This window comes from Phyllobates terribilis, unplaced genomic scaffold (assembly GCF_046119375.1).
Source record: "Phyllobates terribilis strain yellow unplaced genomic scaffold, ASM4611937v1 Scaffold_5__5_contigs__length_657084704, whole genome shotgun sequence".
Classification (NCBI taxonomy): domain Eukaryota; kingdom Metazoa; phylum Chordata; class Amphibia; order Anura; family Dendrobatidae; genus Phyllobates; species Phyllobates terribilis.
The window spans coordinates 397,200,479-397,226,670 of NW_027362765.1; the positions used below are offsets into that span (position 1 = coordinate 397,200,479).

Sequence of the window (26,192 nt, forward strand, 5' to 3'; positions counted from 1 at the left end):
GCCTTGTAGTGGGGTAATGGGGTTAGGATTCACATCAGCCTTGTATTGGCGCCTTAAATAAAGCCCAGGTTAGTAATGGGGGGCGTCTATAAGACACCCCCATTACTAACTGCATGGTAAAATGGTCGCTGCTTTTTCAATAAAAGACACGGCCAGAATAAAGTATTTTAATGAAATAAAAAACACATGGTTCTACAATTTTTTTTTATTACCCTCTCAGTCCCTGAATCCCTCGATCTCCTGAAAAAAAACGTAAAATAACAAACAACCATATCCCTCACTTGTCCGCCATCAATGACGCAGTCCATGATTACCGCCGAGTGTCCCACAACGATACGGGTCACTTCTACAGCAGTGACATCAGCAATCACTGATGTCACTGCTGTAGAAGACAGCAATGTATACTGACAGGGGTGTAAAATCACTCCTACCAGTATACATGCTGCAGGAGGTCACTGGGGTTCATCAGCTGAAGATCAGTTGATCAGCCCCAGTGAACTTACCACCATGGGAACGTTCTTGAGAATGTTCCCATGGTGAGGTCACGTGAGCGATCGATCAGCTGATCGTTCACGTGAGCGATCAGCTGATCGTTCACGTGACCACAAGTCCTGGAAGCACAGTATACTGCGGGGAGCAAGCACGCTCCCCGCAGTATGCCGCCGGCCGCTGGGGAGACAACATCCCGGAGGCCAGGAGGACACCAGGGGCCGCCGGACAGGAGAGTATAAAGGTTTTTTTTTTATTTTTTACTTTTTTTTTCTTTTTTTACTGCCGGTGGTTCCCGCGTCTGCTGAGGAGACTACTGCTCCCTTCAGCAGCGCCGCTCTCGCTGTTATCAGCGGGAGCGGCGGTCGGATGAGAGGAGTTTGTAGTCCTCCTCTTCCGATCCGGGCACCACCCGCACCGCGTTTCCGGAGCATTTCCCGCTCATTGGCTTTAATTGAAACACAGCAAATCCGCATATACCTGTGGATTTGCTGCATTTCATTTAAAGTCAATGGGCGGGAAACACTCCAGAAACGTTTGGCATAATGGACATGCTGCGTTTTTTTCCGCAATTCTAATCCTGTGCAGAAATTTCCGCATCATGTGCACAGCACATCAGGATCAGCATTGCTATAGCTGGCAGACCAATTAACAAGCGTTTTTGATGTGTATGAATCAAAAACGCTTCGTGTGCACTTAATCTTACGCTGATGAATATAATTCCATATATAAAAAATCACCAATGTAACAAAAATGTAAATATGAGCATAATAACATGCATAAAACCAAAACCAGTTATAAATAGGTAAGAGAGATGGGGTGAGATTTGCCTCTGGTTAATTTTTTAGCAGTCGACCACATTACTTTCAATTCTTCACTTGGTAATGCTCAATGATTCATATAAGAAGGGAACTGTCAAGTAGTGACAATGGACTGTGGGCACCTACCCGATCCCTTGAAATAGGAGTGCCCTAGTCTATCCCTGTCCCCCATATTACTCCTGAAATTGGAGACACCAGGTTCTCTACCTATCTATGCTCCTAACTTAAACCTTATCTGATCCCTCCCACACCCAGGGAGGTGAGGGGCTGAAGTGTATAGGAAAACACTAACCAGACACATAGGGTTAACAGACAGGGAGAAAAGAAAACTACAATCATACAAATACATTCACAAAACAACAGAGTGGGAAACAGAGGAGGTATAGGAAGGGGAAACCAAATGTGAGAGGATAAGGAAAAACCTGCAAAGCAGCTCCACACAGCAATGTCCAGAAAAACTCTCCAACTGCAACTCCAAACACTGAACTTTCTCCTTCAACACCAAACCAGGAAGTAGAACTATCACTGGCAACTTCCAAGTGCCAGTGGTGAGCATATATACCAGAGGGGAGTGGCCAACACTGAACAGCTGAGACAATTCAGGATGGAGAGCTCCAGGAGATCAATTGAACTGATTAACCCTTGCCATGACAGCAAGGAAACTGCACTGTTTAAGAGGATGGTGAAGCAGTTCTAATAAGTGCAGGAGTTTGTGTAACCAGACGCCGCAATCTTCTGGCACCTCTATGTTACGGTATCCCCGTGACAGGAACATTCCCATAGATGCCAATGTTTCTCAAGACATTTAAGTACTGTGCGAAGCTCCTCTCTCAGAAACTCTCCTACCCCTTTTGGGAATGCACTCCCTTTTGGCCTAGAATTCCCAGAAAATCAATGACAGTTGGCAACTATGCTTTCTTCATTTTTTTGTTGGGTTTTATTAACACAAAGATCTAGCATTATTATGGGAGCTTAGCGTCTGTCCTCTCCTTAAAATAAAAAAATCAACCAGAAATCTGCATGATTAAAATCCCTCTTGTGTGAAATGAGGATTAACTATTCCTTGTTCAACACACTGCTGTTATTCTCACATAGGCAGCATATATCGAGTAACGCCTGATTGACCCAATGTTGGAAAGGAGACCTTCTCAACCTTGGGATGAACTATAAGAACAGTAAGATTGCCATACACATTAAATCTATGTTGGTAGTGATATGGAAAAGCTAGTAAGGAAAATAATCAAATACAGCTTTTATAATCCATAGTTTTCCAATATCTTATATTACTTGCTATGTGTCCGCATTCTCCACCACTTGATATGGAAACCTGTACTAGCAAAGATCAGGTCTTCACATTTGATTTGAATAAAAAATAAATGTATTTAAAATAAAAGTTACAATTAAAAGGGGATAGGTAAAGGTAAGAGATAAAAAGGTATGTACAGTATATGGAGATCTCTCATATTCATAGTAATCATATACCTACCTTTTTATCTCATATCCACTTTTAACTGTAACTCTTATTCTAGATACATTTCTCTTTTATTCAAATCACCATTGAAGTCCCAGATCTTTGCTAGTAAGGATTTCCATATCAATAGAACCTGACAGTTTTTGGCAGGAGCGGCCCATCACCTCATTTATGTAAAAGTCTCCAAACTCTTCTCATTAAAAACATGAATGTCAATTGTTATTTTAGGGGAATGAACATTCGACATGAATGCTATATTAATTATGTGTCCAGTCTATAACTGGGGCTTCATGACGACTTTCGTCACGCAACATAAAGATCGCAACTTTGATGCAGTTTTGTATCTAATAACTGTCAATGGGATTGCATTGTGACAAGTAAACAATTAAAGTCTCGAAAATTCTGAACCGGTTTTTGGGTTGCAGGCTACAAAACAAACGCTACTTTGCCATCATAGACCACCCAACAAGTCTAGTTAAACTGCAACTAGCCGCTCTAAAATAGTTTTTAAATCTGAATATTTGCTGTCGCATGGCCAAAGTTTTTGTGCAGAAAAAGTCTAACAAACGCAATAAGTGCCCTCTCCTTTGGAAAAAAAAATCGTGAATGATTAAAATCCTACATGTATTACTCATTTTGGGTCAGAGCGTGGACATTAGACTAACTGACATAGGTTGTGTCACCTATTTTGAATACCTAATTTTTCAGCTTTGCTGTGCAGCCTGGGGCAGGATTAGCAGAATCTTTCAATACAGGACGATGATATGTGGTTTAGAACGCATGAAAAGTATCTTATTTAGCGATACTTTAAGATAAGGCTTTGTTCACATTTATATTCAAGGCTCAGGTTTCATGGCCTAACGTGCAAAAATACAGCAGAACCCAATTGACCCCAATGCAAGTCAATGGGGTCCGGCAGGTGCCATTGCCAATTGCGAGACAGAGTGGACACTGCTCGGTGGTTTTCTGTTTATACCGGAAGTCAAGATGCAAATGTGAAAAGAGGCGCTTTATGATGCTATTATGACTTTAGACCCAATCAACATCTGCTTTCCATACTACAAAGTTTGATTCTTTTACAAAGTGCATTTCTTTGGCACCTGCGAACCCCACGGCTCCTCGGAAGCATAATGAATTCTACAGTCTCTCTCTCACTAATTAGTTAGAAAGCTAATTAGCATGTTTTCACGGATGATATTCATATGCTTCCCACTCCTTCAATCTCATTTAGGTGTCCTTACTTAAAAGCAGAGGCCTTCCAGATTAAATTATCAGGAGCAAATTTAACTAGACCTCTGTAGGTTTGATGCTTTACAAATATAAATCACCCGGAGCGGGAAAGCTAAACGGTCTCGGCAGATAGGAAGATTTGTTACTTCTGAGCGTTAGGGCTTTTAGAATGATGGGTTTTTGTTGCAGAATCTGCAGTATTTAATATTGATTTATTTCATTGCTGCATCGGATAATACTGAACGGAGTAAAAGATGTATGGAAACTCAAATCACTCCGAGTAGACAGATCACCCGCACGTGTGCACCGCAGAGGATGGGAAAGAGGTGACGGAAAACTTGGTTCCATCAATTGCTGTAAGTCTGGTTTCCCAAAAGCCATTTACTAGTCATGATGCCCTATGGAAGACATACTTGCTTACCTTTGTCCAGATAGTTCAGAAAAACAAGGATGTCGAAATATTTAGGAAGGAGATGCTGCTGATTTTCAGATTTTAAAAAAGATTTTCATACACCAATGACTATACAGTTTGCTCCTGGCGGCTTCTTCAAATCTGTTATTATACTGTTGATTGTACAGATGAACCAGGCACCTTCAGGTATCTTGAAATTGTACCCAAGGATGAGCCAGACTTGTGCAAGACCACAATTCTCTTCCTGATATCTTGGCTGATTTCTTTAGACTTTCTCATGATGCTACACAAAGAAGTAGTGTGTTTCAGGTGTGCATTAAAATTCAATGCGTCTCTAATTAACTCAGATGTTGCCAAGAAACCTATCAGAAGCTTCCACACATGACATCATCATATGGGCACTCCAGAATTGTTTAAAAACATAGTAATCTTAGTGTATGTAAACTTTTGACTTTGCCGTACGTAATAAAAATGCCTTAAAACATTCTCTCTCTCTCATTATTCTGGAATTTGGCAAATATTAAAAATTATGGTAATCCTAATTGACCTAAAACAGGAAAGGTTTATTCTGATTTCATGTCAGATATTGAGAAAAACATGAATATGTGTCTTTTTATATAGTGTATGTAAACTTCTGGTTTCAACTGTATGTTTCACATTAAAGGGATTATCCAGCGCTAAATTATTTATTTACTATGAGCCAAAAAAACTAACAGGCAGGTGCTAACAGGCGCCAGCTCAGGACGGTCACTGACCACTCCTGCCAGCGATTAAGCCGCACCACGTCAACAGATCAGTTCTTCCTCTTCTGGGCTGTTTTGTCGAAGGGCTGTGACTGCCGACTTCATGCTGCTTGACAGTTTGCTCCCCGCAGTGAGGCAGTGGGGAGACAGCCATCAATCAGCAAGACATTGGCAGTCATGTCCCGTCAATAGAGCAGAGCAGAAGAGAAGTCGCTGCTCTGTCAACATGACGTAAGTGGAAGCGGCTGGCGGGAGCGGTCAGTGACTGTTTTTTGGGCAGATCAAGCAGGTAGTTAGCAACCACTCACCTGTTAGTTCTTAGGCCCACAGTAAAAAAAATAATATAGTCCGGGATAACCTCTTCAAAATACTTTACTATTATCATTGTTTCCAATTTTAGAAGTAAAGTACATTTACATTATCCTGGATGGAGAAACAATGGAAGTGGAAAAAAAAAGTAAATTAAAAAATATACCCCTGTAACATAAAATATTAAGATTTAAAGAGTTGATCATATTTTTACAAGTCATTTTTTTGACAAGGTTTTTTTTGGAAATTACCGGATTATTGGGTTTTCTATTGCTGTGATCAGAGCAGTCAGTCATAATTTGAAGGTGAATCTTGCAGCAAGTATTCAGTTCCTCTGCAGCGTCTCCCCCAGGAGAAATTGAGAATTACAGGGTGACCTAATGGACTGTCCATATAAGGGTACACTCACATGTTGCAGATTTGCTGCAAATTTTTTTGCGACTGCCCTGTTTGAGGCTTTCAGAAATCTGTATACTTCCTGCTGAAATAACCCTGTTCAGATTAAAGGAACTGATTTATAGTCACAGAAATTTCTGCAGCAAATCTGCCGTGTGTGAACATGTCCTAATATATAGAAGTGCTGAACCCTTTGGAACGAGAGACTCTTTGTAGCTGTTCTCCACTTTGGCTAATTAATGGCTGTTAGTTTTAGTTTGGATTGTCCCAACAGGGATTTTGGAAATAAGTCTTCGGACCAGGTAATTTCTTTAATCCCACTGTATAATGTCCATCCATAGAAATAAGGAAAGGATGTATCTACAAGCTGTGGGCACTGCATGTATTTGGAGCTAGAAATCATTTTTGCAATTGGATTTCAGTAAAAATTTTGCACCGTTTACCTTCTATAACCTCGATGTTGCACTATGTATTGCTGGCTGCAAAATGAGTTAACTGAGAATCCTTCAGTGAGGTCATTCAGTTGGAATGATGAGAAAGTTTGTAACTCTTTAATCTGTTTTTTTTTTTCCTGAGCTCCTCTCAGCTCATTTATGACCACAAACCACATGAAAATTGAATGTGCATAGAAACAAAGTCAAACAGTGTAAAAATTTTAATGAAACTCAAATGAAAAAATTATTTTTCACTCCAAATACATGTATTTAAGTAAAATAAAAAAAATAATTGTCCCCAAAGTCAGACAGTCCCTTTTAGCCAACAAAACCCATGTAGTAGATAACGTTGCACCTCCTATAGTTACCCCACCAGGATAGCTGCCATTAATGATTAAAAAAACTCAAATGTGAATATAGCATCTGTTAGACTACACTCATTCAGAATATTGCATATGATAATGGAGTCGCAGAAAAGGATGACCCCAGGACTTAATTTTTTGGGGGGATATTTTTTATTTTAGGGTGAGATTTTTTTTATTATTAAAAAAAGCAATGCAACCTGTTAATATTTATGCATGGGTATATAAGCCTGTGGGGTAAAATAAAAAAGAATAATTACAATCCAGAAGTTTGGGACCATGATACTTTGTTACATTGAGTTGCAGGTCTTCGATACTCTTTTGAAGAGTTTCTACCATTTGTATAGAAGATGGGAAGAGAGCTCCTCAATGCATCGTAATTTTGGCCAATACCTTAGACCTGTATGACCGCCATACGTTGTCTGCAGTCAATGATGTTGAGTTTACATTATTCTGGTACCTATGGAGCAGTTTTGTCTGCACGACTGAGAGGATGGTGACCTGCGAGTGTTAGAATGTCGTCTGGGATGAGCAGGAATGTCTCCTTGTACGATTGTTGGCAAGGAAAAACAGTTTTATCAGGCAGCGCCGAGAAAACCTTCTGCTTAGTCACTGACTTTATGAGGTTTGAAAGGAGCTTGATTAGACCATAAACGGTCAGCGGGCTGAGCTGTATATCTACATTGAGTCTTGACAAAGTGGATCATCATAGTTTTCTGAGAGACTGAAATTTAGGATGTGAATCAAAAATGAGTCATTTCCACATAAACACATGAAATAGAAGCTTTATTCCATGCTTTTCCAAATTTGGTGTACGAACCTACGGGCCGGCATTTTTAGCTCTTTAGGAGGCATAAACAACAGATACAGTAGGGGGCAGAACAGTATTTGCCATGAGTTGAGTTGATCATCTCACCTCAGGCGGTGGTATGAGGTATTGACGCACCCCCTGGGCCGTGGGACACCCGGAGCCGGGCCGGTAGATGCTGTGGTTTGTAGTCACTGTGGTGGTGACCCGGTCCGTGACCCAGGGCGGTCAATCCAAGGATAATTTATGTATAGGTTTATAATGTCCAACTACGCCACCTGTGGAGTGCGGCTAATGAGGCCGCCGCTGCGGAACAGTCCTCTGAAGCTGGTGGTTTGGCAGCAAGGGTGGTATAACTCCCCACAGGAAGAGTGTAGCTTCAGGGCAGTGTGTGTGGATGATGGTGGTTGTGCAGGGTGTCGCGGTGCAGAAATAACCACAGAGTCCGTGCAGTGCAGTCCCAGGGTCTTTACTGATGACACTTTAAACAGGCCTGGGCTGGAGTACTGGCTAGTGATAAGAGTCCGGTCAGTCTGGGAGCAAGCATAGAGTCCTCCTGGACAGGTGGAGTTGTAGGCCTGCCGTTCTTACTATACTCTTTGACTATTCTGCTTGTAGCGGTGTTGTAGCCCACGTCCCTGAGTGTAACGTGCGGTGCTCACCCGTATGGCTGGCAACTCGGGCCTTGTGGATGCCTCGCTCATCCTTGGCGGTACTGGTCCCTCGGTGCTGCTGAGCCTCCGGGCGTCTGATGGGGGCCAGGAGACCTGCAATCTCCTGCCCTACGGTATCTGCTGCTGGGTCTGTAATCCCCCACAGTCTCGGACTCCGGTGTCCGGTTCTTTGTGTGCTCCAGCTAGGACGAGCTATTTCCAGCTCCAGTCCCTAGCTCCTCTCTCTTCAATCTCCTACACTCAACTCCTCGCACTCAACTAAACTAACCCCACCTCCAGATCCAGTTGCCAAGGGGAGGGTCCTCCCCTTGCTGGTCTAGAGCCAGGAAGTGTTGCATGTATTATGTTCCTGACCAGGAAACCCCTGCTTTCCTCCAGACATGGCATTACCTCTTTTGAGGGAAGCGATACCACTGTGGTAACCAGACCCTCTGGGGTGCCACAGTATCTCTCAGGGGGTGGCACAATTCTCTTCTTGATCCAAGCCATCCAGCCACAGTGTCACTATGTTCTGTGCAGGTGGCACCAGGCTCGGCATCAGCATCCAGAGCACCCGGGCAAGTGCCGGGGTCCTGAGCAAGTGGGGGGGCCCACTCGCTGTCACGGACACCAGCGCTCTATGGGGCCTGTGACTCGGGGGGGTCCTGATGCCAGCGCCCACGAGTGGGCCCCCCTGCTTGCTCAGGGCCCTGGCATCTCCAATACTTACCTCTCCCCATTCCTCCGCAGGTTCCTGTATCTTTCACGTCTCCTTGCTGTGACGTCTCAGGGCAGAGGGTGCAATGATGTCACTTCAGCGCGCCCTCTGCTGAGCAGTCACAGTGCAGAGAGTGGGAAGATGGCGACGCTGAGGAGACCAGAGCAGAGCAGCGAGGAGAGGTGAGTATTTGATTTTTTTTTCCGGTATGGAGCACTATATGGGGCACATTATGTATGGAGCCTTATATGGGGCTTGTTATACTGTATGGTGCATTATATGGGGCACATTATGTATGGAGCACTATATGGGGCACATTATGTATGGAGCATTATATTGGGTCTATTATACTGTATGGAGCAATATATGGGGCCCATTATACTGTATGGAGCAATATATGGGCCATTATTCTGTATGGAGCAATATATGGAGCCCATTATTCCATATGGAGCATTATATGGGGTCCATTATTCTGTATGGAGCAATATATGGGCTATTTTTCTTTATGGAGCAATATAAGGGGTCCATTATAATAATAATAATAATAATAATAATAATAGTTTTTATTTTTATAGCGCCAACATATTCCGCAGCACTTTACAAATTTTAGGGATTATTCTGTATAGAGCATTATATGGGCCCATTATACTGTATGGTGAATTATATGGGGCCCATTATACAATATGGTGCATTATATGGGGCCCATTATACTGTATGGTGCATTATATGGGGTCCATTTATCTGTATGGTGCATTATATGAGGTCCATTATTCTGTATGGAGCATTATATGGGGTCCATTATCCTGTTTGGAGCACTACATGGGGTCCAATATTCTGTATGGAGAATTATATGGGGTCCATTATTCTGTATGGTGCATTATATGATGTCCATTATTCTGTATGGGGCATTATATGGAGTCCATTATACTGTATCAAGCCCTATATGGGGTCCATTATACTGTATGGTGCATTATATGGGGTTCATTATTCTGTATGGAGCATTATATTGGGCCCATTATTCTGTATGGCGCATTATATTGGGTCCATTATTCTGTATGGAGGTCTATGTGGTGAACATAAATCTTTATGGAGGACTATGTGGGAGCCATAATACTGTATGGAGGACTATGTGGTGCCCATAATACTGTATGGAGGACTATACTGTCCGGTCTAAAATTAAATCTCTTGAATCCCCCCCAGGACACGCACTGTGTGCTGCGAGGATTCGCCGGTTTCTGAGCTATTGTACGTGGAATTTACAATAGATATCACTCATGTAATGTAAGCAGTCAGTGAAATCTTCGGCATTGTATTATATCTATATATTTCTCTGCGGTATCTGTGCATCATGAATCGTGGTATGTGTTAAAGGAGCCCACTGAGACTCTTTTGCCTGGGGCCCATGAAAACCTGGAGCCGTCCCTGGCTGGCACAATCTTTCTCTTGGATGTAGCTAATGTTAGAATAGCGCCAGCGCCCCTGCATGTATCACATTCTCCCTCTCATCAGGGAGGCCGGCGTGTTCACTGACATGAGCATGCTGCTCCGATTCCCGCCATCTCTGTCACCTCCCAGGGCTTGCGCAGGGCACGCAGGTCTCCTGGGAGAATGCTTAGGGCACGCAGGCACGCTTGCCCTGCTTCTTAAAGGGGCTGTGAGCACTCTTCGAAAAATGTCCCTAGCCAATGGCTGGGAGACATTAGGTATTTAAGGCACCTTCCCCAAATGGGAGGTGCCTTAGCAACGTTAGTACCAGTGAGTTTCCAGCTACGTAGTTGTACCTAGTCCCTGTACCCATACTCTCTGACTCTGATCCTGTCTGTCCCGTTTACCTGACCCTGTCCACCCAGTCTACACCTGATCCTGTCCTTCCTGCTGTACCTACACCCGAACCTGCCCTGCCTGTGCCTAGTCCCGATCCTGACCCATCGGAACCAGCACCTGTGGACATGCGCCTGTGACCGTCCCATGTTCCCGTGTCTATCCTGCTTGTGCCTGATCCTGCATTTGACTACTAGACGCATACCTCCTGCTAACCAGTTCCTGGCAGGTTCTGCTTCCCTTTCCCCTTGGGAGTCAGTTGCTGCGGCTCTGGGGTCCGTCCTGGAGTAGCACCTGGCGTTCACCTGGGTTCAAATCTAACTACACCATCAGGGGCTCTTGTGAAGAATCGGTTGTTTACCGTGACAGAGAGGGGCCAGAAGACCCCAGTGTCTGATTTCATGTACTCCTGCGCTGATTAGAAGCACTTCACCACCAAATTAAACAGTGCAGGTTTTTGCTAGCAGTGCAGGGGTTAATCTGTTCAGTTGGGAGCTTCTGGAGCTTTCCTGCTTTGATGATCTCAGCTGTTGGTCACTCCCCTCTGCTATATATACTTGCCTCTGGGAATCAGGGATTACCAGTGTTAGTTTCTTACTGCCTGGTTCTGGAGTTGGAAATGTTGGTTCTTTGAGGTGGCGTTTGGAGTGTTGTTCTAAAGACTGTTGCTTGGTTATTTGTCTCTGTACATATCCTCATGCTCTACTATTTGTTTTTTCCTTCCTTTACTACCTGGTGTTTAACTCTGCTGTTTGTGAATGCATATTTGTATGATTGGTATTTTCAGTTAGCCCTGTACATCTTTCCTTGTTAGTCTGGTTTGTTTATTTTTATACACTATAACTCCCCACTTCCCTGGGTGGGTGAGGGGACAGATAAGGACTGATTTAAGAGCTCAGCAAGGCACGTGGCCCCGGCATCCTCACCATCAGAAGTAATCTGGAGAGCAGGGATAGGGAAGGATCCCCTAGCCCCAGGACATCAAACAACAATGTTGTGACAACTGCATTACAAAATTGTAACAATTGTCAAAATACTTTTTCACATGCTTTTTATGTACTTAAGAAGCAAACAAAAAAGTGTTAAAATCATAATAAACCATCCTGTGAAAACCAAGTCTTAGGGCGCATTTACACTGGACAATTATCGGAAATTAACATTCCTAGGAACGCTTGTTTCCAATCGGCCTGTCTAAACAGACTGCCAATCACCCAATGAAATAGCAAAATGATCGTTCTACAGGTGAAATGATTTTTAAGCAAGCTCGTTCTTGACAGCACAGGATATGTGCTACCGATAACATGGTGTTCTAGAAGTGCAGTCAGACGGTCTAAATAGGATATCAATCAACTTGGCTAACATCTAGCCAATCTCCAGCTCATTTAAAGGCCACATTTAGACTGCCTAAATGCTACCTTTTGGTACTAAATACAAACCAAAATGATGATAGGGAAGCCAGATCATTTGGTAATATGGAGCCTTGAAAATCTAATGATGCCCCTTTTAAAAAGTAATTATGGTGCCTTCTTAAAAGTTATTATACCTCCATATAAAGTGATGATAGAATGTTAGAATCTCTTTAAGATGTTATAGTCTCCTTTAATGTCCTTTTAAAAAGTAATAATGTACCCTTTAAAAATAATTAACGCCCTCTTAAAATTAATTATGCCCCCTTTCTGCGCAATATATCATTAAAATGATCAATTTTGTGAGCCAGAAATAAATAAAATTATAATCTCCTAATCTGGATCCCCTGAAAAGGGAAGCCTCTTCTGTAGTTACGGCTAAGCGTGGGCGGTGCAATGCAATGATGTCACTGTTCCACCTGCGCAGGGACACTGATATCTGAATGTGGCCCTAGCTTTACGTATGCTGCAGGACAAAAGGTGAAAAATGGTAGGGCGCGAAGTGTGATCACTGCTGTACCCTCAGCTTCACTTGTATCGGGTGGATGCAGATGCAATTGAAAGGGATATTGGAGACTGGGGGTGCCCGTGCCGTTGCCCTTGTACCCACCAGCTAGGTTACTGATTCTGACCAATGGGACCCCCACAAAGACTACAACAGTGGTGAGTCAGCCTGGAATACTCCAACCTAGCGATCTGCCAGGAACTGCATGTGGGGGCCATGTTACAGAATTTGTAATGTGACCAGGGAACTTCAGGTTATTCCTCTGGTTCTGCTAATTACTAAATGTAATTAATTCTAATTACTACATGGGGATTGACCTCAGGGGTAACAGGAAACATCTGTCAGGCCGTGATGTTACTGTGGGAAGTCATCGCTGGTTACATCATCACTGGTAAATAAGGACGTGTTTATCAGGAGCTGTGAATGAGCGGAGGAGAGCCCACTGATAAAACGTTCAGTCAGCGCCATTTCCTCAGGAAGTTTTCCACTCAGGAAGCTCAGAGTTAAACATGTATTCCAGCATCTACAATCCTGACCTGATGCTGCCGCGTGTCAGTCCAACTGGGATAATTAATGGTAAGATTCTTCGCTAGGCTTCTTCTTCCCCAGTCCTCCGGCAGTGACTCCTGTATAATTCTGCATTTTCCAGAGCGCTTTCTATATCTGTCGTGCTCCATGAATACAATACCAGAAAATACATTTTCAACACTTTTTTATGAAGGTTTGCAGACCAGAAAATTATATATATATTTTTTTGCATAGAAATTTATCTGATGAGCTGCGTACTCATCGGTAGGGACGGGTGGACCAATGGAAGTTCAGGTTTGGTACCCATCCCCAACTGTATTTCAAAGTTCGGCTCGGATACCAGAACTGTACCCGAACTTCAACCAGAACCTGAACCTCATTGAAAATAAAGGTTACCCGAACTGGAAATGGAAAAAATTCTCGCTCTCTCTCTTGTCCGGACTTACCCCAGAACTCCCGAACATTGGTATGGACTTCCAGGGAAAGTCCATGTTCGGTGTTTACCACCGGACAGGTACGAACTCCGAATTTGTAAGTTTGTGTTCACCCATCTGTACTCATGGCCCAATTTCACACAAGTGCACATCAGTGCCCTATTATGGACTCAAGTCCTAGCCCCACCGCAGGTATCATGACCCAAACTGCCAGCGTGTTTATTAGGGTCATTGGACCCGCAGTTGGGCTATGACTTGTGGTTGTAATACTGGTGCATTGATGCTCATGTGAATTTGGTCTAAAGCTGAGTTTTCTTCTGCAAAGTAACTTCTTCTTTTTGTGTTCCATCATAAAAACCGAAAATGAAGGAGTGCTGGATCAGGCACATTATGGGCACAAAGAGCGCCCAACAGACCTCATTGACTTTTTATGGAGCCCTTTAAGATAGCATACATATAAAATGGATGTGAAAAAAAGATGCACATTGAAAGATGAATATGGCAGAAAAAAAGGCGCAAAGCACTAAAAATCAACAAAAAAGAGGCGCAAATGCACTTATGAATCAGGCCCTTTAAGTTTTTCTAACTCATATTGTTGTTTTCCTCTTTTGTTCCTCCTGGAAATGTACAAATATATTGACAACCTTCATAGTCTAACAATGTCCAATTAGTACTGACAGCCTGATAACAACTAGGACACGGCAGATGAGGACAATGCTAACACTGTATTTATTCCTACATTTCCAGGATGAAAAACAGAAGTCTGGCCCAAAAACGTCTGGCAGATCTCCAGAACGGTCATTTTATAAGTAATGCAATTATGTATCAGAACAGACTTGTCAAAAAAGCTGACAGCTCCTCTTTCGAAGCTTCCCCCGTGATTCTTCTCAGCTATAAAGTGGAGACATCTACGTATATAAACCAGAAGGACAAGAGTCTCGAGCACAGTTACTTCTCCTGGTTTCCACATATGACCAATCTGTCATGAGAGGTTTATAAGGTACGGGATATAGACTGCCCGGTATTCAGCGCCTTAAACTCTGGATGGGGTTGGTGCTTCACATTCAGCAAACAGCAACAATGACTTTAGAAGCCCAAAAGTCTTGTCCCACCACCCATTTTGGTCAGTTAAAGGGAATATGTCAATAAGATCAACCCTCCAAACAGCATTTAAAGGCATACAGGTCTTTGAAAACCAAATCCATTGACACCTTTATATCTTCTATCTGTTGCTGCATTCCAAATAAATCAGCGTTTTAATTCATATTCAATGAGGTGTTAAGTGCTCTGCGCGTAGAGAACTTCCCAAGCCTCTGCCCTATGACATTGTTTCCCTGCCCAGAACTAGCCTATTTAGATTGATTGATAGCTCACTGTCTGATTTCCTTGTCCGACGCTTTATGTCACACAGACAGTGAGCCATCAAACAAAGCTAAAGAGGCTGTTGCTGGCCGGGAGAAAAACAACCTTCAGAGGCAGAGGCTTGGGAAATGCTCCGCCATACCCAAAGCAATTAACACATCATTTGCATATTTATTAAAACACTAATTACTCAAGAATGCAGCAACAGATAGAAGATATAAAGATGTCGGTGAATTTAGCTTTCAAAGATTTGCTTGTTCATATACAGTACAGACCAAAAGTTTGGACACACCTTCTCATTTAAAGATTTTTCTGTATTTTCATGACTATGAAAATTGTACATTCACACTGAAGGCATCAAAACTATGAATTAACACATGTGGAATTATATACTTAACAAAAAAGTGTGAAACAACTGAAAATATGTCTTATATTCTAGGTTCTTCAAAGTAGCCACCTTTTGCTTTGATGACTGTGACGCGCCCCCTGGGCCAGTGCTGTTAGGGATACCCGGAGCCGGATCAGATGGGGGTTGTAGTCTCCGAGTGGCTGTGACCCGGTCCGTGCCCAGGGTGTCAAACTCAGTGTGTGGCAGTCCTACAGATGTTATTAGAGTTCTTTGTGTCGACTACGCCACCCGTTGATTTGCGGTCAAAAGGCCGCCGCTGCAGCAGGGTCCACTGAGGCTGGTGATGTGTGTGCAGCTTAGGTAGTATAACCCCCAACGGGAGGGGTATAGCCTCAGGGGGTCAGCCGTGGAGGATGGTGGTTGTGAAGGTGCAGCAAGGAAACTCAGAGGCATAAAATGCAGTTCCAGGGTTTTACTTACTGGTGTTGCTCGGGTCACTGTGTACAGCAGTGACCACCCAAGCCGTGCTGCGTCCACCAGGTCCTGGACTCGGTCAACTCCCAGGCAACTCCGGAGTGTGGTCCTGAGCTCCTTTCTGTCTCTCCCTTCTTCTGGCCGTTCCCACCAGGGATCCACCTAAGTCCGGCTCCCTCGGGCCTCTTGTTGGTCAAGCCTCCTCTGGGCTCCCTGACCCTATTCTTGGTCTGCCTTCCGGGTGGATTTAGTGGGTGATCGTGGCAGATCCTGCCCACGACCTCCGGTTCCTGGCTAAGGTGTGCTGTAGCCTCTGCCAGCTTGGGATCCGGTACCCTGTTGCCGACCCTTCACCCTATTAGCTCTCTTATGGGCTCTTGGGGTCCCCTCTGCGCCTCTGGGTCTCTCTCTCTTCTCCTCTGCTCTGCTTCTCAGGTTACACTCTGACAGACTGACTGACGTCTCACAGACTGACCCTGATCTAAGATGGTGCCCACCTTATATACTCCCTCTATGTGTGAGCTCAGGTGACCAGCACCCAATGAGCTCCTAGCTTTACCCAGGCTGCTCCCCCTATCTGCCCCTACACTACTGGGATGTTCCACCCCCCTCCCACTCCAGCCAGGAACAGACACTGTCGTACCTGCACATTTCTCTAGTGGGAGTACCATCGGTCTGTTCCCCGGAAATGGGATGTGTGTAGTGCATGCAGCCTACTAGCTCAGTTCCACACTCCATCCTTACCCGGGAGTGGAATATCACACCTCTGGGTTGAGGTGCAATACCCCTGTAGCAGCCGAATCCTCAGGGTGCTACATTCCCCCCTGGTAAATCACAGCACGTCCTCGGGCTGTAAAATATAAACATCCAAAACATACAATTTTTTTCATAAACATAAACATAGAAAACATCATATATATATATCAGCAATGAACTTTTCATATAAATAACATTCTTGTTTCTGGTTCCTCCGGTCACGGTGCAACTTGTGACCGGGTAAAGTGCGACAGTCTCTCTTGGAATAAAACAGTTCCCTATAAAACCGGTAGGGGGCGCTTTAGGAAGCGCAACTATATACAAGGGGATATGGCCGCTCTCAGTCCTCGGCCAGGTATTAGGGAGGAATGACCGCTCTCAGTCCTCGGTCAGTGGGAATAGGGACACACGGGTTTCAGTTCAATTGGCCGGTCCCAACGGGGACTATATTTTAACTAGAACAGTTCTTATACCCTGACGGGTAACTATGTACAGTCTCTCTCTACCGTACTTCAACGACGGCGTCCTCCTGCTCCTTCTTTAGATTCTTCAGACCCGTCCGGGTCCTCTTGCTCCTCCTCACACCGCAGCTCCTCCTCCGTCAGGCGATGCACATGGAGGGCGTAGGGTCCTTTGGCACACTTGTGCCGGGTGAAGGTGACCTCGTCCCCTACGTACAGGTCACGACCTCTGTGTCCCTCCGGCAGATGGCTTTCTACGTCTCTGCGGGTCACAAAGACGTCGCCGGGGGTATGATGGTCTCTAATGAAGCCCCACCCATGCTGCATGTTGAATTTTATCACAGTCCCGGTGGCACGGGGACCATGAGCTGCACGGGGTTTCCTCCTGGTCCGGCTCTTCTGCTCCGCGCTCCTTATCTGCATTTGCTGTTCCCGGACCCGCCTCTCTCTCCGCTCCCTCTCGAAGACTTCGAGCTGCTGGCGGCAGCACTCTGCACGCTCCGCTGCGGCCGCCCGAGTCTCCTGAGTGAACCCCATGAGGTCTTCTCCGGTGGGGTCCCACTCGAACTGTGCCTCCTCCAGCGGGGGCGAGGTCCTCTTTACGGGCTTCGGAGCCGGAATCAGGGGCTCGCACATGGGCCTTGCTCTCTGGAGTTCCAGCTGAATGTACTCCTGGGGCCATATGAAGGGCTGCCCATCCGGGCACGTATGCTGGGCGAACAAGTCTTCACCCAGGTGCGGCACTCTAGATGTTGAGGGCGCGTTGATGGTAGCGGCGCCCGGGTCGACCAGGCCTTGCGACCAGGCCTGGGGCACCTTAAAGGCAAAGGGCACCGTAAGAACGGCGGCGCCCTGGGTTACTCGGCCCTGCGACCAGGCCGGTGGCTCCGCGGAGGCAGGGGGCGCTGTTGGTATTGCGGCGCCCGGAGGTACTAGGCCTTGCGACCAGGCCGATGGTATTTCCTGTTTGGTCGCGCTCAGGGTCGAGGCGTGTGACGTCACAGGGGTCGCGGCCGCGGTTTCCGGTTGAGGCCTAGTCGGCGGCGGTGACGATGCAGCGACGGGCACGGCAGGGGGAATTTCGGGCTCTGCGACGGGGAGCTGGGGCAGGCACGCGGTTTCCCGGCTCGGGGTAGAGACGTCCCCTTTACCTGCCTCCGTCCGTTCGGCTCCCTTCTCGGCGCCGTCTCCTGCCTTCATTCCTCCTGCGCCATCCTCAGAGGCGGTCTGTCTCCTCGTCTCGGGTGGCGTGCTCCGCTGTTGGGTTTCGGTCTGCTGGGCCATCTCTCGGCTCCACTCCGCCAACGTCTCTCGCTGCACCCGGGCCATCCTCCGTGCGAGGCCCTCCAGCGCGGTCTGTGCACACTCCCGGTCTCGGGGGAGCTGTGCTAGGATCTCCAGCAGGCCTTCTGGAGTGGCGACCTGCAACAGGCTCCTGACCACTGGGTCGGTGCTGCCTGACTCTCCCTCCATCTCCGGGTAGGCTCTCTCTGGACTCTCTTCCAGACGTCTTGTCTCCGGGTGCGCTCTCTCCAGACTCCTCCAGGCTGCACCCATCTTCGTTCTCTTGTTCTGTCTCCGCCCACATTGAGGGTGGTCCCGGGGCAACTTCAGTTCCAGGGGCAGTTCTCTCACGCTGATGGACACTTCCAGCATCACAGTCTCTGTTGGTGGGCGCGGTTTCCACTTTTGGCGCCATTCTTCGACCTGGCCCACGATGGGAGGTGGCCTTTTGCCACCCTCTGGCACGCCCATAATGGCGTCCGCTCCCCCAAGGCGGGAAATCTTCGGAAATGGCGGGAATCGTCTCCCAGTGGCGGGAAACTCCATGGATGGCGGGAAAAAGCTGCAAATGGCGGATAACCGGCGGGAAACGACCTGTGATGGGGCCCGATGGCGGGGACCCTCCGGAACCGGCGGGAGACTTCTTTTTAAGGTAACGGTGAACTTCTCTTCAGGCACGCAGTACCCGGTTGTTGCGGGCACGTTATCCTGCCGACTACGCCAAAGTTGACGCGCCCCCTGGGCCAGTGCTGTTAGGGATACCCGGAGCCGGATCAGATGGGGGTTGTAGTCTCCGAGTGGCTGTGACCCGGTCCGTGCCCAGGGTGTCAAACTCAGTGTGTGGCAGTCCTACAGATGTTATTAGAGTTCTTTGTGTCGACTACGCCACCCGTTGATTTGCGGTCACTACGGCCGCCGCTGCAGCAGGGTCCACTGAGGCTGGTGATGTGTGTGCAGCTTAGGTAGTATAACCCCCAACGGGAGGGGTATAGCCTCAGGGGGTCAGCCGTGGAGGATGGTGGTTGTGAAGGTGCAGCAAGGAGACTCAGAGGCATAAAATGCAGTTCCAGGGTTTTACTTACTGGTGTTGCTCGGGTCACTGTGTACAGCAGTGACCACCCAAGCCGTGCTGCGTCCACCAGGTCCTGGACTCGGTCAACTCCCAGGCAACTCCGGAGTGTGGTCCTGAGCTCCTTTCTGTCTCTCCCTTCTTCTGGCCGTTCCCACCAGGGATCCACCTAAGTCCGGCTCCCTCGGGCCTCTTGTTGGTCAAGCCTCCTCTGGGCTCCCTGACCCTATTCTTGGTCTGCCTTCCGGGTGGATTTAGTGGGTGATCGTGGCAGATCCTGCCCACGACCTCCGGTTCCTGGCTAAGGTGTGCTGTAGCCTCTGCCAGCTTGGGATCCGGTACCCTGTTGCCGACCCTTCACCCTATTAGCTCTCTTATGGGCTCTTGGGGTCCCCTCTGCGCCTCTGGGTCTCTCTCTCTCCTCCTCTGCTCTGCTTCTCAGGTTACACTCTGACAGACTGACTGACGTCTCACAGACTGACCCTGATCTAAGATGGTGCCCACCTTATATGCTCCCTCTATGTGTGAGCTCAGGTGACCAGCACCCAATGAGCTCCTAGCTTTACCCAGGCTGCTCCCCCTATCTGCCCCTACACTACTGGGATGTTCCACCCCCCTCCCACTCCAGCCAGGAACAGACACTGTCGTACCTGCACATTTCTCTAGTGGGAGTACCATCGGTCTGTTCCCCGGAAATGGGATGTGTGTAGTGCATGCAGCCTACTAGCTCAGTTCCACACTCCATCCTTACCCGGGAGTGGAATATCACACCTCTGGGTTGAGGTGCAATACCCCTGTAGCAGCCGAATCCTCAGGGTGCTACAACTGCTTTGCACACTCTTGGCATTCTCTTGATGAGCTTCAAGAGGTAGTCACCGGAAATGGTTTTCACTTCACAGGTGTGCCCTGTCAGGTTTAATAAGTGGAATTTCTTGCCTTATAAATGGGGTTGGGACCATCAGTTGTGTTGTGCAGAAGTCTGGTGGATACACAGCTGATAGTCTTACTGAATAGACTGTTAGAATTTGTATTATGGCAAGAAAAAAGCAGCTAAGTAAAGAAAACGAGTGGCCATCATTACTTTAAGAAATGAAGGTCAGTCAGTGTGAAAAATTGGGAAAACTTTGAAAGTGTCCCCAAGTGCAGTTGTAAAAACCATCAAGCGCTACAAAGAAACTGGCTCACATGAGGACCGCCCCAGGAAAGGAAGACCAAGAGTCACCTCTGCTTCTGAGGATAAGTTTATCCGAGTCACCAGCCTCAGAAATCGCAGGTTAACAGCAGCTCAGATTAGAGACCAGGTCAATGCCACACAGAGTTCTAGCAGCAGACACATCTCTTCAACAACTGTTAAGAGGAGACTTTGTGCAGCTGGCCTTCATGGTAAAATAGCTGCTAGGAAACCACTGCTAAGGACAGGCAACAAGCAGAAGAGACTTGTTTGGGCTAAAGAACACAAGGAATGGACATTAGACCAGTGGAAATCTGTGCTTTCGTCTGATGAGTCCAAATTTGAGATCTTTGGTTCCAACCATCGTGTCTTTGTGCGACGCAGAAAAGGTGAACGGATGGACTCTACATGCCTGGTTCCCACCGTGAAGCATGGAGGAGGAGGTGTGATGGTGTGGGGCTGCTTTGCTGGTGACACTGTTGGGGATTTATTCAAAATTGAAGGCATACTGAACCAGCATGGCTACCACAGCATCTTGCAGCGGCATGCTATTCCATCCGGTTTGCGTTTAGTTGGACCATCATTTATTTTTCAACAGGACAATGACCACAAACACACCTCCAGGCTGTGTAAGGGCTATTTGACCAAGAAGGAGAGTGATGGGGTGCTATGCCAGATGACCTGGCCTCCACAGTCACCAGACCTGAACTCAATCGAGATGGTTTGGGGTGAGCTGGACCGCAGAGTGAAGCCAAAAGGGCCAACAAGTGCTAAGCATCTCTGGGAACTCCTTCAAGATTGTTGGAAGACCATTTCCGGTGACTACCTCTTGAAGCTCATCAAGAGAATGCCAAGAGTGTGCAAAGCAGTCATCAAAGCAAAAGGTGGCTACTTTGAAGAACCTAGAATATAAGACATATTTTCAGTTGTTTCACACTTTTTTGTTAAGTATATAATTCCACATGTGTTAATTCATAGGTTTGATGCCTTCAGTGTGAATGTACAATTTTCATAGTCATGAAAATACAGAAAAATCTTTAAATGAGAAGGTGTGTCCAAACTTTTGGTCTGTACTGTATGCGTTTCGGGTATGTTGATCTTATTGACAGATTCCCTTTGAAAGGGTTGTGTCTCATAAGAGGCAACCTGTTTCTGATTATGGCCACTGAAATAACATTCTGCTGCTGGAAGTTAGCTCAATTCTCCTCTCCATCCTGGCTTTCCCCTTCTATTATGTCCATATGTCCTGATATGGCACATGAATGAGGTTGACTTATAAGACGACCCTTAAAGAGATCAGAGTGGAGGGATGCCCAGTGCTCAGCAATGGGGTAGATGATAACTTGCCATGTTGGAATAATCCCAATTGAGTGTAGTAAAAACTTCTATTTTTCACTTGACTTGAGGGAAGGAGGATATAAAACCTTGAAGACCTCCGCTATGATATACTTTTCGGTCAGGAGTGGTACTGTTTCAGAAGAGTAGTTTCATTGGTTTATCTTTTATCTATTTATCATGGAACAACCTCCTAGGAACAACCCCAATTTACTGAAAAATGGCAATAGAGAGGGGAACTCTGGTTTTTAGCAAGGTCAACCATTTTTTTAAATTGATTCTGATGACAACTTAAAAAATGCTTCTTGATGTGGCCCATCTGGATGCAGATTGAGCTGTTTGGCATTTTTCGATCCTGATTGTGGAGAACTAGACCAAGTCTATAGTGATATTACTATAAAGTGCCTACTGTATACAATTCTATAATTTCATACTGATACGAGTACATAGTGTTAACTGGTTAGACCGATACAAAAAATTAAAAAAAGGTTTCAGTTAAAGGTGTACCTACCTTGACCCCACAGTGTGACGCATTGCTGCTCATGGGTCTGACACATGCCACTATAGCAGTATCCATCCAGGGTGTAACAAGGGTGGCCATCGTGTAGGTAGACGTTAGCTGGGCAGTGTGCGCTGCTTCCTGTGCAGAACTCTGGTAGATCACAGAAGTTACTGGCGTCTCGGCATGGAGTCCCACCTGGTTTAAGCTGAGAAATAAGTAGTACGATGTTAATTAATGTTCAGATTTTTATGATTTATAGTGTTCAGAGTGAGCTCTAATCTAAAAGACATATCAACAACTGATGAATTGAGTTGAATTGATTTACTCCAGCAGCGTAGCCTTACGTGTTCATCCAACTGGATCCAATATCAACAACTGACTTCCATTTGCAACAAACTATATCTTACTTAAAGCCCCACATTTTTATTTTTAATGGCCTTCAGCTCGATCTCGAGCCATGTTGACTTGATGGATGAACGATCTGTAGGATGATCTATCTTGTGCAAGCCTAGATAAGTCCACCAGAGTCTTCTCCGTCGTTATCTTGATAGTATCAAGCCATCGGGTTGTTGGTCTTCCTCTCTGCATTGTTCCTTCTATTCTTCTGACCATGATGTCCTTCTCCAGTGATTACTCTCTTCGCATGATATGTCCAAAGTAGGCAAGTCGTAGCTTGGTGATCCTTGCTTCTAGTGACACGTCTGCCTTGATTTATTACAAAATTAATTTGTTCTTCTTGCCATCCATGGTATTGATAACATCCTTCTCCAGCACCACATTTTGAAGGCATTGATTCTTCTTCTGTCTTGTTTCTTTATTGTTCAGGTTTCGCAACTGTTACCACAGAAAAGACCAAACTATGTACGAGCCGTGTCTTCGTTGCCAGCAAAATGTTTCTTGACTTGAAGACCTTGTCCAGTGACTTCTTGTTGATTTGCCCATAGCTATTCTCCTAGTGACTTCCAGTGTCATCGCCGCATCTTGAGTGACCATTGGTTCGAGTAGGTTGAAGTTCTTTACAACTTCCAGTTCGTCTATGTCCATCTCAAATGTATCCCGGTCATACCTGGCAGTAGTCAATATCTTTGTCTTCTTTGATCATTCGGATGGCGGCTACCTCGCCAGAGTCTTCCATACACAGGAATGACCAAGCACTCCTGTGTTCTCAATGCGAGAGCTACAGTGGATTATCTCTTATAGAGCAAAACGATCCTCAGTCCAAAATTGTACATGCTGGATATTTCGATTCTAGGACATCTGCTCTTGGGGCTCCCACACACATTAAACTTTTGGCCAAACCCATCGATATCGATAATGTGTATGGTGCCAAACAGATAATGCACATGGCAGTGCCTGTACAATGGTACACTGAGCTTCTGTGGTGCTGTTATATGTGCCTCTATAGCATTATACATCAGCTCCAAGGTTAATTAATACAATGATGATAATGGTAAACTAGGAAATAAAAAAAGTAAAAAATATATATAATTTTTTAAATTTTACACTGGACATTTATGGCACAAAACTCCTCCTGGCCCTAAGGGGTTAAAGTGATTAGAAAACACTTTGACATCAGCTTACTTCAATTTTTCAATATGTCATCCATTAATGGATTCTGGGAAAGAAAGTCATGATGGGACATGATGCATTTGACATCCCTTTCGGATCAGTGAATGAATCCGTCATCGCGTGTGAATTAACCTGATGTCCACAGACGTTTATATGAGGGTTTTTTAAATCAAATCTCTAACATCCAGCCTGTATAAGGCTTGTGTTATTTTTGCAGTCAAAATGATGGAATCAAAAGGACCCCATTATAAGTCGTTATGGTCCATCGGGTGCTGTTGGAAACAATATATAATGCAAAGTTCTAGCACAATGCTGTGGCTTCCATTAAGTATGGAAGCCACAACTCGGAGACAATAAGGCTTTCATTGGATGAAAGTTGGCTGTACCCTCCGATGTGTATGGGGGCCTCTCGACTATTCCCCGACAGATGATATTGGGGAGAGAAGGATTGGGTGGCTGGAATTTTAACCCTTAATCCTCTTTATATCAGGAGAACTAAGACATCTTTGTCTATGTTAAAACCGCTTGAACACTTGATCGAGGTGGGGTCCAGGGAGATAACTCTGTGGACACTCTGGCTGACTGCTAATTCTCCTTATTCCCCCATACACTTGAACGCTCAACTCATATGTTCCTCTCCTGACTTGTTCACATACATGAACGCTCAATTCATTAGTTCCTTTCCCTACAACTGCAATACACATGAACACTCAGCTCATGTGTTCCTCTCTCGACTACCCCATACACATGATCGCTCGGCTCATGTGTTCCTCTCCTGACTCCTACTATAATTATAAACGTTTGGCTCATATTTTCTCTGCTGACTCCCACCATACACATGAACACTTGGGCTCATGTTGCTCTCACTACTCCTCCATATACATGAATGCTTGGCTCATGTGTTCCTCTCTGGACCCCCCCATACCCATGAACGCTTGGCTCATTTGTTCCTTTCCCAACTCCCATCATACACATGATCGCTTGGCTCATGTGTTCCTCTCTCGACTACCCCCACACACGATTGCTTGGCTCATGTGTTCCTCTCTCGACTACCCCCACACGCATGATCACTCGGCTCATGTGTTCCTCTCCCGACTCCCTCCATACACATGAACTCTTGGCTTATGTGTTCCTATACGGACTCCCACATACAAATGAATGCTCAGCTCATATTTTTCTCTTGTGATTCGCTCCATAGACATGAACATTCGGCTCATGTGTTCCTCTCTGGATTCCCCCATACATATGGATGCTCAGCTCATGTGTTCCTATCCCTAATCCCTCCATACACATGAATGCTCATGTGGCGCCCATGCGGGTTCAGTTGCCACAGAGGTACTGCATCTAACCCAGAGGTGTGGTACCCCACTCTCAGGTAAGGAGGGAGTACTACCCGGGACCCACACACCCACATCCAATACACTCCACTTCAGTAGGGAAGGGCGAGATTGCTCCTAAGGGAGAGTACAGTCCCTGGTCCCTAGCTGCAGGGTGGAACTAGGTAGAGGAGGTGGGTGGAGGAAGAAGTTCAGTGGAGCACAGAGGGTAGGAGTATAAGAAGAAGGGGAACCATCTAGAAGCAGTCAGCGTGAGGAAACAGTACAGAGGATAGAGAGCTATGAGCAGGAGCTCAGGAGCAGCTCTGATCAGGAGGAGTGGAGAAAGGAGCAGGGCCCAGTGAGAGAGGCCCAGGAGAAGGATTGAAAGAAGAGAGGGGCAGTGAGAAGGGCTCCAGGAGGAACCGAGGGGATCCCAGGGGCACGGCGAGTGCAGAGGCCACCCGTGCGCCCGAATTCATGCTGACGTGGAGGGATCAGGCCGCAGAGAGGGGACCAGCCCCTAAACTAGTGGAGAACAATCAGGCTCAGCTAGACAACCGGAGGCTACTGCATTTTCAAGGTGCTGCAGCCAACAGCCACAATTATATCGCCAAAAAGTTGGCCGCATAGAGTTCAGGGGACTGAGAGTACGTCGCCCGATAAGTCCCGAGGCCACTGGCTTGGGACACTGATCATGAGGAGCAGGGCAGGAGGGCGAGAGCCAGCGCAGTGAGACGACAGGGAAAGGTACATAGAAAAGGGGACCCGTTTAAGTGCTCCTAAGGTACCTGAGAGATTGCTGGATCCCTACCCCGGTGGACACAGGACGACCTGGGTGGTCATTACCGGCTGCAGCTTTGACCTGGAACTGCCTTGAACTGTGAGTAAAGCCTGAAGACTGCACACCACTGTGTCCTTGACTCATTACTGCGCCACCAGCCCTGCACTACACCGCACCGACATCTATCTCCTCATAAAATCACTATATCCTGCCCTGGAGC

At 46.2% G+C, this 26,192-nt stretch overlaps 1 protein-coding gene across 1 annotated transcript in view; it reads right to left on the reverse strand.

The window, feature by feature from the left end:
• ADAM12 (ADAM metallopeptidase domain 12) overlaps positions 1–26,192 on the reverse strand; it is a 778,476-nt gene that overhangs the window by 82,881 nt on the left and 669,403 nt on the right. The window contains exon 14 of the mRNA XM_073685043.1: positions 22,313–22,508. Within this exon, the coding sequence (XP_073541144.1) occupies positions 22,313–22,508 (196 nt within the window). The remainder of the gene's footprint in view (positions 1–22,312; positions 22,509–26,192) is intronic.